Source organism: Perissodus microlepis, chromosome 2, assembly GCF_051167445.1.
Source record: "Perissodus microlepis isolate ML-2025 ecotype Zambia chromosome 2, ASM5116744v1, whole genome shotgun sequence".
Taxonomy (NCBI): Eukaryota; Metazoa; Chordata; class Actinopteri; order Cichliformes; family Cichlidae; genus Perissodus; species Perissodus microlepis.
Genome location: NC_140462.1, coordinates 12,270,146 through 12,285,303, shown reverse-complemented (window position 1 = coordinate 12,285,303; position 15,158 = coordinate 12,270,146). Strand labels below are relative to the sequence as shown.

Genomic DNA, 15,158 nt, shown 5'->3' with positions numbered 1-15,158 from the left:
TGAGAGTGTCTGCAGCCATGAGTGCACTCATAATTGCAAAGTGAGGAGCATGAAATGCTCTCACACAAGATAAATGTGTCAGGTGTGCATCTCTGCAATAAGAAGATCTTTCCCCCAGAAAGAGCTCTTTCTGTCGACCGCATTTGAGGCTCGGGATAGAAATGGGTTGCGAGGGCTTTATTGGCCTGCTATTTAAAATAATCTGAAGGACAATTAAACTAATTTACCGTTCCTGCCCTGACCATCTGACAGAATTTCTCTTTAAGTGCCTACAGACAGATACTTTACTGGGATTTTAATTATTCTGCCTCTTAGTTCAACTAAAGCACTAAATACCATTTAATTGCACCATTTTCAAAGTTTTTGTAGCATTAAAGCTAGAACTCAGTCCGTTTTCTAGGTTTATTATTAAAAATAAAAAGCTACATGTTTGAGAAGAGCCATGGTTTCTGTCCTGAAAAAAGTATTGATCCTGAGAGATTAGCTTAATTCCCAAACACTAGTCACCGCCACCTGCTACCACCACCTTATAACAAATGCTCAACAATATTGTGTAGTTTCAAAATCTACAAGATTTTCCAGCGATCAGATCGTTTGTTAACTTACAGGGTAAACATTCAACTATCAGAGTCAGCAAAAGGATGCAAAAATATCACTCGACAGTCCACCTGACCTGTATAAATGCTGAAAATCTGACAGCAGTCATATACAGCACTGAACAGTACTTTTCATGCATGACTCGGTATTTCATTATCAACATCATCAGCATCAACAACTTAGTAGTAGTCGGCTCTTATCATTTATCCACTTTGAAATCGTGACAGTGAACAACACCTATGGAATGACCACTAAGGAGTCTAGTGGACCCGGTGCTACATTTTCTGCATTGCAAACATTCTCCCATTCACTTTTCTATAAGACTCATTTTCCGTAAGAGAAATGAGTCTTCTGCAAGACTCATTTGTGAGTAAGAAAAGAGTCGTAGAGAGGAAGTTATGTTTATAAAAATCCCAGAGCTGCTGCAGCAACATTTCCCCTCAGTTTATTTATGTACCTACAGCATAGTTTCCCTTTTATGGGCTGGTCATAGCTTTTGCTCTATCATTCATCTTCTGACTCACTTTTCCTCTCCTTCTCTCTCCTTTTGTCATTTTTTTGTTTGGATCCATTTTTTTTTGTTCTTGTTTTCTGTACTTACTCACCCACCCTCGTGTTTTTACTTGTTTGCATTTTTCAATCTGCTGTTTGTTTCGTCTGTTTCAGCATCTCTTTCATTCTCTGTCACTTTCTGTTTGTAGCTGTCCACTTACTGTTTGCCTCATTCCCGTCACGTTTCACATGACTCTTCTATCGTCCATCTGTAGTTTTTCTAAACCTTGGGTTGTGAACCCAAAGATGAAGACGTAATTACCTTCAGGGGTTTCACCCCCTTTCCTCTCCTCATCCAGAAGCTAAACTTAAAACTTCCCTACTTTTAAACTTTGTGGTTACAGGAATGTGTTTTTTCTCCATACAGAGGCCGTATTCCCAGAATGTGACTGTAAACAGAGCAATACAGCAGGAGTAATACTCAGCTACACAAACACTCTCATGGTGGGATCAAAGATTATGTCCAGTAAGGAGCACTGGTTCTGTTATTTTCCACTTGATCTGTTTGTTTCTTTTCCTGCTCCCTGTGGCACTCTTCTCCACACCTTCATCCCTCTCCTCCGTCCAGATTATTTGTGTTTCAAGTGTGAGGAAGGTGAAACTCTGTTCTGTTGCACAGATATCAGACCAGGGAATAGCTTACCTCAGGTGCTCCCGCTCTTCTGTCCTAAAAGGATTTTTCACTGATCCTAAACACAACTTCCTGAGAATTACTCACATTTCAAATGCAGATGAAAAAGAATGAAACAGCGAGGCTATCTCCGAGTCAGCATCTTTGCGTTCTTACATTTCCTAAGATTACACTTTGAAATGACCCGTAAAGGCTGAGCCTGCTTTCTTAGTGCAGCCCACTTGCCCTGGACTAGAATCTGAGTCCACATATAAATGTTATTGTAATTTCACCGTGGACTTTTATTTTATTTCCTTCAGGCGAATGCTCTTCAGGATTGAACTATATTTTGACCTCACAAAGAGGACTGAATGCTAATGTGCTGGTTTTTAATGTATATGTAGTTTAAAATGTTGCGATGTGAGAGCCTCTCCTCATGTTGAGTATTTTTGCCCTTTTACTGTAAGACAAGTTAAAACCATCTCTTATAAATTCTCCCTGAAATGAGAAGCAGCATTTGGTGTGCTGGTGAGATAATCAAGTGACTAATTGTACAGCATCTGATTTCTGCCAAAGGGGGGGCATTTTATCCGCTGGCAAGGAGAAATCCTATTTTGCCTGATGATTTTTCCCTCAGAGGATAAAGAGAAGATAGTTGGAAGAAAATGAGTACAATTAGAGCAAATAAAAGTGGGGAGATGTCTGTCTATCATGTTTTTAGCTTGTTTTAGGTTCTTGTTGGCAATCAGTCCCACTGATAATGGAAGTGCATTGACATAAGAGAATAAAGACCCCTAACTATACGTGCACCCATCAGTGATCATTTCGTCTGTGCTGTGTTTTCCTTTCTCTGTCTGTGTTTATGTAAGTGTGTAGCTGCGTGTGTATTTTCCTCCTTGTGGTTTACACATGCCAGATGTCTCCTACACGTGTGTTTCAGTGTTCTTGTAATCCGTCTCGCTCTGTCATTTCTGTCTTGTAGTCTAGAGAGTGTGTCTGGGAACATCGCCGCTGTCAGGTGTCATGGGGATCTGCCTGTGCCTGTCTTAACTCACAAACGGATGGGGTTTTATTGTTCGGAAATATTGATCATTGATGATTTGGGGGCTTTGCTAACATTGTTTTTATGTGTTAGTGTAGCAGAGATGGATGGCATCTGCAGACAGTATGTTTGTGTGGCTATGGACTCCTGCCATTGCAGCAAATGACTGCACTGCAAATTGAAGCTCCTGCTGTGAAAGCAAGAAAACAATATTACTCTTTCGTGAAGCAAAAAATAAACAAAACTCAGCGGAGTCTATTTAGCTGTTTAGCCTCAAAGGAATTAGCAGTAACAGTTGAGTAAAGCATCGCCAGGAGTACAGATTACCACCTCATTTGTTGGTGCCCTTTTCTTCACAATTGCTTGACATGGCAATAATTAATGGTGAGTGAGACTTACTGATGTAAAAGCTTTGAGGAAGGACTTTATAGAAGTTCATCTTTCCCGCTGAAAATCCAGGAAATAATAACAGCCCGTGAGCAGACCCAATTCTCCAGTTAGCTGACAGCGCAGAGGAGTGTGTATCATTGCATGTTTTATCTCTGTGTGTTAATGAGAAAGAGAGAGTGGTGTGGCTGGACTGTGTAGGCTACACATACATAATCCCTGTTGACTTGATTGGCTTGCCATTTGCTTTTGGTTAGGTCCCCATCAATAGGAACATTAAGCTTCTTTTTAAGTGCTTTTCTCTCTTTTTTTCTTCTTCTTCTTGTAAAACAACATTATTAAAGTCAGAAAAATCCCCAAACTTTTAGTTTTCTTGTTTATCTCCATTCTGAGTTCACAGTGCTTCATGGATGAGTTGTCTTTCCTCTCTTTTTTGTGGATTAAAAGGATTAAGAAATAGAAAAAGATGGAGAAAGAGGGCGTAGAGAGGAAAGAAGTTGGACCACACAACAGAGAAATGGAAAAGAGACACGGGGGAATTAGGGAGGCAAAGATAACTCAAAGTGTGGGATGTAAAAATATGATGCATAGGGGCAGTGGTGTGTTATTTAGTGTTTGCGTGTACATATATGGCTTAAAGGGGCACATGAACAAACACAAAGAAAAAGTTTCATATGCAAAAACAGTTAATGAAGTTGGTGGAGACTTACAATTCAACATTCCTAATGAAAACTCTTTGTGACTCGGAGACTGATAATTATTATATTAGCCACAGAGTGAGACATAATTCAACATATATATTAGAGGATGTCACAACCTTTTTCTCCCCTTTCTTATCCTCCTTTCAATTAAACCACACCACCTGATTAAGTGGTGTTAGTAGGTCACTTGTCAACCTGATGCCCACTTGAAGAGACTCACGCAAAATGGGTCAACTTTTCTTTGTGCTTGCAGATTCACATGTGCATTTGTGTTTGAATCTGTGATGGAGATGAGGTGGCTCATGGAGAGAAAATACAGCATGGATGCAGACTGCCATATATATTTAAAATATGAAAAATAAACAGGAGTCTTCTGACATAATTACTGCTGTCCCTCCACTATGTAAACAAGACTTTAGGCTGTATTTAGATTTCCCATATGACACTAACATTCCATCAAACTGTGGTTCACTGTAATCCGCTTTATCCATGAATACAAAGTTGATGTGGGGCACCAGGACACCTCTGGGTGTTTGTCTTTTATTTGTAGTTTGCCTCAAATGTATGAGTGTGGGTGTGCATGCAAGTTTGTGTCAATGCGGCATCAAAGTCATTTTCTAATTTGCTGTTTGCATACAGTGTGTATGTGCATGTGTGTGTGCCCCTCTGTCCTTGCTCTCGATGCCTGCCAGCCATTCTGTTGTGACGGAACAGGTGCAGATGAATATGAAACAGGTCGGCACAGCTTTTAGGGGACTTTCGCTTTGTATGCACACCCATTTCAGAAACATCACGTAAGAGCAATCTGTCCTCCGATCACCATCTTTAGAACATCTTTTAGTGTCGAGTACTAATGTCAAACATATTTCATAGACACACACAGGTTTAAAAACAAATAAATCACATTTGAATAAATAGATCTTCTTCTTTTTTTTAAAACTGCAATAGACCAGCAGTGTTATTTAAATGCATTTAATGTTTACCATTATGGGTAACTCAGGCGCTAAGACTGTAAGACAATTGTAGAAAAGGTGGACCCATCCTACGATTAAATAACCCCGTTAGTTCTTACAGGCACTCTCCAACCTCACACCTTTTCCCTGTTCTCTCATCACCAGTGTGAGACATTCCCCACGCCGGGCCAGAAATGGCACTGAGTCAGATTTGTCTCACCACCGACTAAAATTATACGGAGGGACACTGACGATAGATAGACAGACAGATAGATAGACAGACAGATAGATAGATTTTTTTACAACACACGTCCTTGTCCGGTGACGTGTCTCTAGCTTTGTCCCTGCCCTCTCCTAATCTCTCTCTCACACGCACGCACGCGCTCGCACGTACATACACACTTCCACAAACACACACACTTGCAACCGAGGGAGGAGATGGGAAGCTGTGTGCTGTTGCATTTTGTCTCCCATTAATATCTCCTTTCATCTCATTTTAGTGGCACTGGATCGGAACACCCGTAAGAGCAGACAGTTTGTAGTGTGAATTCAGCAAATATCGATCCTTTACTGGATAAAAGGAGAGCCAAATAGTTCGACAGCGGGCATCGCTGATTCCTCTGCGCGCTGTACAAGCACAGGCTAAGTAGTTCTAGCCGACTGCGCGCAGCGACGCACAAGCACACGTGTGCGCACCAGCGATCGTCGTTGAAGTTCAGCACCTCTGACAGAACCCAGAGTCACTTGGATACTGCTACAGTAGCCAGTCTGTGCGCAACCACATGCGTAGCGAGTCGATTTGGATTTAAAAGCCAACAAGTGGAAACTCGCGTGTGTCTTTGCTGTAGATGTCTGATCCGCGCTCATACGGATTTAAACAGTTCGATTCGATGTGACAGAAGACCCTGCGCTATAATCATACCCGGCGACATATGGTCTGTGGGGGTATATCTGAAACTATCGACCCACCGCTTTTTCACGGCGCGTCCTCGGTGGCGCTGGAGCAGACAGAGCTGGGGACGCTGAGGAATGCGGAGCCGAGATTTTGTCTTCTTCAGTTCACCTGCGGAACTCTTCGCAGCTCACACCAAAGTAAGTAACGTCGCTTTGGGATTCCGCAAAGAGCGAAATCACAATGTCAAGCAGTATTTCGAGAAATCTACAGTGACACTCCGGGCTACTTTGTAGTGCTTTCGTGATGGCATCACCGTGTCCTGATCCTGTGTCCTGCGTTTTGTATCCGTGACCTTGTCAGACTAACAGAAGCGCACGTTGATATTCTTATCCTAAAACACTATTTTCAAATTGGCCGCAAAGTGACATCTGCTGATTCTTTGTATCGCTTTGTTGTATCATAAATAGAACACTGGGCAGGCTGAATAAAGAAAGGGTCAGTAGACTCCATAACCTTATCCACATGTTTTCATTCACCAGAAGACCAACGCTGTCGGTGAGCTCGCAAGGCGCCATGCTGAGACAGATCCTCCTCAACTCCACCGACACCCCAGACTTCGACCTGGTGCTCGTGGCACAATCCACCACACACGCCCCCTCCTCCCTGAATGCCTCCCACGGTGGCTCTGTAAGCGTGGCTGCACTTCTGAGACCCACCACGGGAAGAGGGGGAGGAGGACTCCGGGAGGGCGAGCTCCACAAACCGGACCTGATCACCTACATAGTCATGTGCCTGCTGCTTTTCCTGTTGGTGCTGCTTATTGTGTTCTTCATCAACTGTCAGCTCCGGAACTCTTTCTTCGCCTCCATGCCATATGACAGATCACTGAGAGAGGCTCGGACCTCCTACAAGTAGGCCAGATCCCAAAGGTCCAATTTCTTGGATTACTGGTATTTAGAGAGACTCGTGTCAGGGGGGTTAAGGACGACCCCTGAACTGCTGCTGCTGCACATACAGTATTGGACAAATTAAGTTGTTGCCTTTGTTAGCTGTCTTGGACAACCTAAGGCCTCAGTAACCTGGAATCTGTTCAGTCAAATACTTGTTTATGTTATATGATACCACGTCTTTAGTTATAAGACTCATGATACCAAATCAAAAAGATGGCAAAGAGGAGTGCAGGTCTACGGCTGGTGGAAGGATAAGTGGCCAATCATTCCTGTTCTAATTAGAGACCCACAACCTTGTATTTACTGATAAATAATTGCTGAAACCTTCTTGTACACAAAGCGTAATCAATACTATTCCTTTACAGCTATGCTCCCAAGCTTGTGTTACCTCATTTTATTGGCTTCACATTTTGGCACTGACTATGTGGAAGTGAACCTCTCTCTTTCTCTCCCCATCTCTCCCCATCTCTCTCTCTTGATTTGATTTGTCTAATTAAAATATGTTTCACTTTGCCAACATAGAAATGATCTATACAGTAGTCTGTATGTGAAATACTTTGTAAGACTGTAACTTAACTGTCTTGTCTTGTGAAACGAAACAGTCACCAGACGATTTCCAACCTTTTGTCCATTGTAAAATTATCAAATGCCAGATCGTTGACCTATATCGTCACATAAAGATATTCAAATGCATTCTGAAGTGGCAATATTTTCGTCTGTACGCCTGTAAATGAATAGCAAAGCTGAAAACGATGCTGCAGCGGCCGATGTGAAGGGCCAACTGTTTATCATCCAAAGCGTCCGTAGAGGGGCTTTTACGAGTGCCACAGGGCTGCTATTCTTATCGTGCACCTTCACTTTTAATTAACCTTTCTCTCGCAATTTATAGCCCTAATATTCTGAAGAATGAAGACTCGAGGCTGAAAAGTACGGCGAGTCCTTTGCGATAAACCAAACTGTTGTCTGCTTCAGTGCCACTGGTAATGCGCAAATCCTCACCAATCCTGTTGTTGGAAAACATCTCTCACATACCAGGACAGCTAAAACGAGCCTATCTCTGTAATCCTGTGCACGCGCGCGTGTGAGCGTGGGACTTGTGCGCCGTAATGTGCGCGCAGGTTTGTGCAAGTCCGAGTGCTGAATTTCAAGTGTTGGGCTTTATATCTCAAAATAACCTAAGCCAGGGAAACTTAAATGTTTATCTTTAGGATATTCAGTCAGTGTTTACTGAATGCTTCGTTTGAGATGCGAAACTGCACTGGAGAGCTAAACGTGGTGACTATTTTTGTCTGTGGTGCAGCCCTGAAATCACACCATGTAAGTGGGAGACAGAAGGCCACATTTGCTCAGCGTTGTGCTTATTTGGAAGATTCGGTGGGGAAAAAAAAAAAGAATAGGGCAATTATTTAGCACACTCAGAAAATTGGTTATATTCCTTCCTTATGCAGTGATTCACTGCACATGCATTGTGTATCCATTTCTAATCATTGCCCTGTGCCAATTGCATTTGTGTATGAAAAGAAATCAAAAATAAAAAACAGTACAGAGCAGGAAACACCACAATTGCTTTCTACTAGTCAATTAACTTTGTCTGACTAGCCACACACTACAGCGCCTGAAGTTGATTTTTTTTTTTTTACCGCTAGGTGGAGCTCCTAGTCTGGTTAGTTGTGTGCACAATGTGGTTACGAAGCAAAAAAAAAAAAAAAAAAAAAAAGCAACAAGCAGAGGACCAAAAACGACGTCATTAACCAAATTCTGTTTTAGATCCAGCCTGTGGGAAACTGCCTGCGATTAACAAAGAGTGTGCATCAATAAAAGAGTAAGTAACAGTTTTTAGGTCAGTCCTACACCTAGATTTTCAAAGACTTAGAATTATGATATAAATATAACCCCATAAAAGAACACTTAGTTTTCAGGCTACATGAAATTCAGTAGATTTTACTGGAGAAAAAAAAGTTCTTTCATACCTCTCTTGAACCGATTTAGTGCTCGACTGTAACGCTACTTACACTTACAGGACACTTCATTCAGAACACCTTGTTAGTGCTGGTTTACATCCCCCTTTTGCTTTTAGAACTGACTGAGCCGTTGGTACAAGGCACGATGGTTTAATTTCCTGTACACCAAACTGGGACTCGACCATCTTCTATAGCCTCAGTTGCCTAAAGCTTCAGTGTGGTACACAGTGTGGTCTTCTGTGCAGGTGTTTAAAGGTCCAGTGTGCTGTGCATTCAGAAATGTTCTTTTGAATACTTTGTTTGTAACAAGTGATTATTTGAATTACCGTTGCCTTCCTATCAGCTTAAAGCAGCATGACCATCCTCTGACCTCTAGCATCAACAAGGCATTTTCACCCAGATAACTACCACTCTGACCATTCTCTGGCAATCATGGCACATTCAAACTTCCTTAAATTACCTTTCTTCCAAATTCTGATGCTCAGTTTGAACTTCAGCAGGTTGTCTTCATTATAAATGCATTGAGCTACATTGTGTCACACACGCACATACACACAAACACTAATATATATAATTCCAAATGTAATATATATAATGTTCATATTCTGAGGTAGGCTTGGGTAGCATGGGGGCCTAGTGTTAGTGCTCATACAAGGGGGCCTCAGAGTATTAACTACTCCACCACATCGAAAGGAGCCAGTTGATGTGGTTCAGGCATCGGAGTAGCCCGCCTCTTGGATACCTTCCCCAGATGAAATGGAGAATAGGGTCTTGGCTTCTCTGCTTAGGTTTCTCCCCCCTGTGACACGGCAACAGATAAGCATAAGAAAATATATGTATAATGTCTTTATAGTTTGTTTCCAATAATTGAGGCTTTCTTGTAATGTTTTTTAAAGTGATCATAAGCAATAATTCACCAGACATTTTTAATTTCTTTCAAAGATTTCCTTTCGACTTTTTGTATTTTATTTTATTTTTTTATTAATTTTTAGTCCACATCATCACCAGACAATTTTTAAGCCACTTAAAGCTGACCTATGAAACATTCAAGGGTAAAAGGCAGCTAATCCAAGGGGTGAAACTGTGTTGTCTACACATAACAGAGAACAGAGAAAATAACTCATTTTTAAATTGTATTGTTAGGCACTTTGTTACTTGCAGCCTACTGCAAGAATCTATAAGTTTGTTTTTAGCAACAAGGTGATTTTACCAAGAGCTATTAGTCAAAAACTTGCCGTGTCTAAGAATGGTGTGCAGTGTGTGCTTAAAAAAATTGAGGTAATTGAACAAGTGGAGAAAGAAGTTGCAAAAGAAGAAGTCATCAAAATGATCTCAGTGGAAAGGTGTCATTTTTAAGTAAGGAAAACACACATAAAAGGCTGAGGAATGTCAAATGTAGAAGTAGAAGAGTGAGTGTCCACATCCAAGTGTAAAAGACAATGAAGGCTGTCACGGTTGGGGGATGCATTTCTGCCAGTGGTATTGAAAATTTTGTCAAAACATTTGTAATTTTAAATGCTTGATTGCGTGATTGCTTGATCATTACTTCAACATTGTTGAAGCAGTGTGGGATCATCTTGACAGACAATTGAACAAAAGGCAGCCAATATCCAAACACAAGCTTTGGATAGCATCCTTTAACAAGCCTGGACAGAGACTAAATTTAATTTTAAAGAAATTACATAAAGAAAATAACTGTATAAAAGTTAAAGCTGTGTTGAAATATAAAGGTGGTCATACTAAGCATTGATTGTCAAGCTTGTTAGAATTGTAGACATGATCGTGTTGCCTTATATACTGTACTTCCATCTACATTTGCACATATTTTAATAGATTTCTGCACATATTTTCCATTTTCCTAGCAAAACATTAAGAACTGACGGTTGGCTACAGACTTACAACGCTGTATAGAAAAGCCTGAACTTTCTTGCATTCTACAGTACACATAAAAAAGCTAATTAAAGTAATTAGAAAAAAGTAAGGTTCCATTTATGACACAAACACAGCTGTGTCTGTTTCTCCCGTCTTTGTCATGTAAATATTTCACCGGTTATTAGTCTCAACTTGCACGGCATGCCTGGAAACTGTCTAGCCGATCAGCTGCATGCAGTGGAGTTAGAGCTGTCAGATAAATCCTCTCAGGTGAAGCGGCAGAACACAGGCTCCTCCCCCCCTCTAACTACTGCAGAGCGGACTGTCAGAAGAACAGGAAGACGCCTTTATTGCTAAAGACGTACTTGCTTCCCCTCTGTCAACCAGGGGTTAAAAAGTTACTAACTTCTAACAGCCATGGAAACAAATTGGGGACACACCGTCGACCTAGGTCATTGATAACACCAACTTACCGCTCGCGCTGTGGTCGTCGAAACAACTCGTGGATAGCGGAAAGAGTTTTTTTGTTTTGTGTTTTCCTTTACCTAACTGTTACAAGCTAGCCTAGCTGAAGCTAAGGTTAGCTCAGATAGTACCGTATACATTCAGGACCTAAAATCCACGTTTCTAAAAACTTGGACTTGTGTTGCATGTGGGAAATAATAGAGTGGCGTCCTCACTTTGTATTTTATTAAGGCAACAGGTTGTTTTCGTACTTTTCGTCTCGAGGAGTTGTGTTGGGCTGTGCTTTGAATTTCCCTCCTCCAGTGATACCGAGAGGCGGCTTAAACAGGGGCTCGTTTTGTCTGTTGGCTTTCTACCAAATTATTAGCAGCACTGCGCTAATTGTAGCTAGTTAGCCTGGGTACTAGCCTAGGCCCCTGGGAATAAGGAGTTGACATTTTCCATTGACGTTTAAAATCTAAAAAAAGGGATTACTGTTCCACTTGTTTATTTTGACATCCAATTCAAGGAAACGGATTAAAAGGTAGAAATATGGATCACCAGACGGGGAGTTCTGCCTCAGCTGCTGGTCCCAAGAAGGACAAGAAATCAAAGAAGAGCTACGATGATGGAGATGGAAAAAAGAAATTTGTGAGTATCCCACTGGTTCAACTTCCTGCACCTTTATCATGTAACCATCAGTGGGGGTGGGCAACAAACTGCTGCACTAAACCACCGATTGTCTTCTTCTAAAGTTTTAAGTAAAGCTACAAAGCGGCGAGCTGCCACCGTACCTGTAATTACTTTCGCCCCTTGGAGCCGGCTTCTCACCAGCTGTCAGTGCAGCTTGAAATGGTGCTCAATAGGATTCACGACTGAGGTCAAAGTACTAGAAAGTCAGCATATGAGGAAGTAACTGGCACTTTAACTCCGAAGACATAAACTCTCCCATAAACCTTATATTTTGCAATCCCGACGAGCTCCCGGCAGCTCAAGCACCAAACCTTTCATTTGCACATGTGCAGTTAATAATTAGTGTTTTCTTCTGCAGAGTGGGTTTTATATATGGAGTTGCTATGTAAAGCAAAAGTATTTAAATAGAACTGTATAAGCGAATGAAATAACTTTCTGTGATAAGGTGGGGCTAAAATCTTCCCAAGGTGACTTAATCTAAATTACTTTAGGTGGTTTCTACTTGGCTTTGTCAGCATGTATGATTCAGCGTGGTGCGTGCCTGCCAGAGTTACCAGTAGTGATGTCTGTCATCAGCAAACTGTTTTGTAATAGAACACTTGGTCATGTCTAGCAACAGGTGAAACCTGATAAGGTGAAAAACGGTAACCATAGAGAATGCACAGACCAAGTAAACGGTTAGTTTCAAAGACTTTTCAGTCCATGTTAGAGCCCACTTAATTAAATATTCGGTGCTTTAGAGCCAGGTGAAAGGAAAATGTTTCATAGAGCAGGTGGTTTTTTTTTTTCCCCCCATGTCTTTTCTTTAATGTGTGTGTGTGTGTGTGTGTGTGTGTAGAACCAGTTGGATATGTGCCCAGAGGTACAAACAGCAAGCATTTGAACTTTGAGGCCCTGTTTTTGTGACAAACACCAGCATATTAGGGTATTTTACATTTCCTTGCAAAGTTGCATGCTCAAATAAGTGGTGTAGTGACAAGCTGAATATAATATAGAGCAAATGTTTGGTTTTGTGCCTATGCAGCTTTGGAAACAATATGTTTCTTTTTGAAAGACAAATCAAATTAAGGAAACTGGTGTGGCCATTAACACCTAGTATTATAGCAGTGTTGATCTATACACAGGGTTAGGTAGGCTAGGCCTACCTAAAGTAAATATGAGTCACAGACAGAAACCAATTGTGCAATCACCTGAGATAACAGTACATAACTGAGTCTATTTTTTACTGAGTATGCCTGAAAGTGTAAGTTAGCTTCTGCATGCCTAGAATAATTTATGTCCTTGACTACAATGCACTTCTGTTTGTGAAATAGGAACCCTTTTTTGGAGAGGCAGAGAATTTGATTACACCGCTGTAAGAGTTTAGAATTCTTTGGTCTACCTGATCTACAGTGTGACATCAGCTTTCTCAACTCTTCCATCTTTCGCTTTGACTTGTCTATGACTTCATCATGTTCCTGTTTCTTCTCATTATTTTTTTTTTTTTTTTTTTTTTTTGTGTCCCGTTTGGATCTTTAGCCATCAGAATTGTTGTCTTAAGGCCAAGAAAGATGCCAAGCGGATTTATTTTACCAAGTGGATCATCATGGCCTTGCCATATTGGTCCATTTGATTGACCTTTATTATAATTATGAATTTATTTTATTTTCGGTTGCTACAAACGGGACAGACATGACTGGGGGATAGGACAGGGAGAAAGAATGAAAGAAAGAGAGGGAGAGAAAGAAAGCCAAAGGGGAGAAGAGACTGTGAGAAGGGGGGGAAGAAAGAAAAAACAAACAAAACAAAACACCTGGATCACCTGTATGGAGAAAAAAAACAGAAGAGAAAGCAAACAACAAAGAGCAACATAATAAAAAAAAAAACAGCACCATCACAATAAACTAGCTAGCAGTAGATAACAGTAGATACTAAATAATAAACGATATTGTGCAGCACGCAAGATAGACAGCGCACAATGTGCTTTGAGGCAGCAGCCAAGAAAGGTGTAGTCCGCGTCTGTGAACACCCGTGTGTACACCTGTGTGCATACCTGTGTGGATCAGCATGCTTGTATTCCAAAGGTTTCTCCATGTAACGATCTGCTAGGGAGTGTGGGGAGCCATAGCCACAGGGTATGAAGCAGGTATGGAGGAGATCCAGGCCCCAGATATCCAGAGGCCCCAGAGTACAAGGACCCGAGGAGGACCACCAAAGGGGGGGGGAACCGTGCCACCCTCCTGGGAAGAGCTGAGTAGAGCCCCAAATGAGAGGTCACCCCGCAGCTACGGAGCAGAGGCCAGAGGGGGTTGCAGTGGCGTGCCCGCGGGTTTCTTCTCATTTTAGACATACCAGTGATACATGATGGAGTACGTTAGACTTATGACTAGGAATGAGAATTGAAAACCGGTTGCATTTAAAAACTGGCTTCTGTTAGAATGCCACCAAACCTTTCAACTCTGTTTAGAAATGCTGGCTTGGTTTACTGGTATTTGGACTTTAAAAATTAAAATCTGACCTACAAAATAGTCAGCTGCATTTGTTTAAGTAAAATAATAGATCCTTTCTGACCACCTTGTTAGGTACACCTTGCTAGTACCTTTCTGGCAACCTGCTGAAGTTCAGGTTCCTCTGACTAGGAAACTGTTTTTCAATCTTTTGTCCAATTTTGGTGAGCCCATGTGAATTGTGGCCTTAGTCTCCTATTCTTAGCTGACAGTTGCAGGAGTGGAACCATGGTGTGTTATTCTGCTGCTGTAGCCATTTGCTTCAAGGTTTGATTTCCCATGTAAACCTATCAGGTTGAATCGGCTGGCCATTTTCCTTTGGCATCAAGAATGCATTTTCACCCAGAGAATGGACACTCACTAGATAGATTTCTTTTTTTTTTTTACCATTTTCTCTAAATACTTGAGATGGTTATGTGCATTTCTCATGGGTTCTAATGGGGGCCTTTCTTAAAATTACTGGTCCCAGTAACAAAGGCGCTTGTCGACTCAGAAATCGAGGGAAAACCAACCACACACAACATTATGTTATTTACATGGGTGCACATAAGTGGTCCGCATGTGCGCATTCGCTGTCAAAATAAAAGACGCGCACCAGATAAGAAGTTGCAACGCGTGTTTGCGTCCGCTAGAGTGGGATTTTCACAGCACATTCTGCACCAAATCTCTGTGCGTTCATCATTTGTTTGAAGCCAGCTCACCTCCTGCAACCAATTTTTCCGAGAATACACGCTTCTTTTGTGGTTCGGACTCCTTCTGACATTTCTTTGGAGGAAAACCAAAGTAATTGCTTAAAGGAGCTTGCGTCTTCGACATCTTTAAGAGTTCTAAACAAATGTCTGTCCTCCTCCAGAAAATCTTATGTACGTAAACGCGCGTTGCAACTTATCTTGTGCGCGTTTTTTGTTTTGACAGCGAATGCGCACCTGCGGACCACTTATGTGCACCCCTGGTTATTATTTAGCTTGTCATGTTGCAGCCACAGAAATTCTTTTGTCCATGAAACCATAAAGCT

At 41.5% G+C, this 15,158-nt stretch overlaps 2 protein-coding genes across 2 annotated transcripts in view; both read left to right on the top strand.

Annotated features, from left to right (window-relative positions):
- The first annotated feature begins 5,227 nt into the window (after positions 1 to 5,227).
- On the top strand, positions 5,228 to 7,380 carry smim32 (small integral membrane protein 32). The gene is made up of 2 exons (XM_084947308.1): positions 5,228 to 5,934; positions 6,277 to 7,380. The coding sequence occupies exon 2, from the start codon at positions 6,311 to 6,313 to the stop codon at positions 6,650 to 6,652; it is 342 nt and encodes a 113-aa protein (XP_084803434.1). The 5' UTR covers positions 5,228 to 5,934; positions 6,277 to 6,310; the 3' UTR covers positions 6,653 to 7,380.
- A 3,450-nt stretch (positions 7,381 to 10,830) lies between these two features.
- Positions 10,831 to 15,158, top strand: part of LOC146392412 (protein diaphanous homolog 1-like) — a 50,045-nt gene continuing 45,717 nt past the window's right edge. The window contains exon 1 of the mRNA XM_084947281.1: positions 10,831 to 11,615. Coding sequence (XP_084803407.1) covers positions 11,517 to 11,615 — 99 coding nt within the window. The 5' untranslated portion in view covers positions 10,831 to 11,516. The remainder of the gene's footprint in view (positions 11,616 to 15,158) is intronic.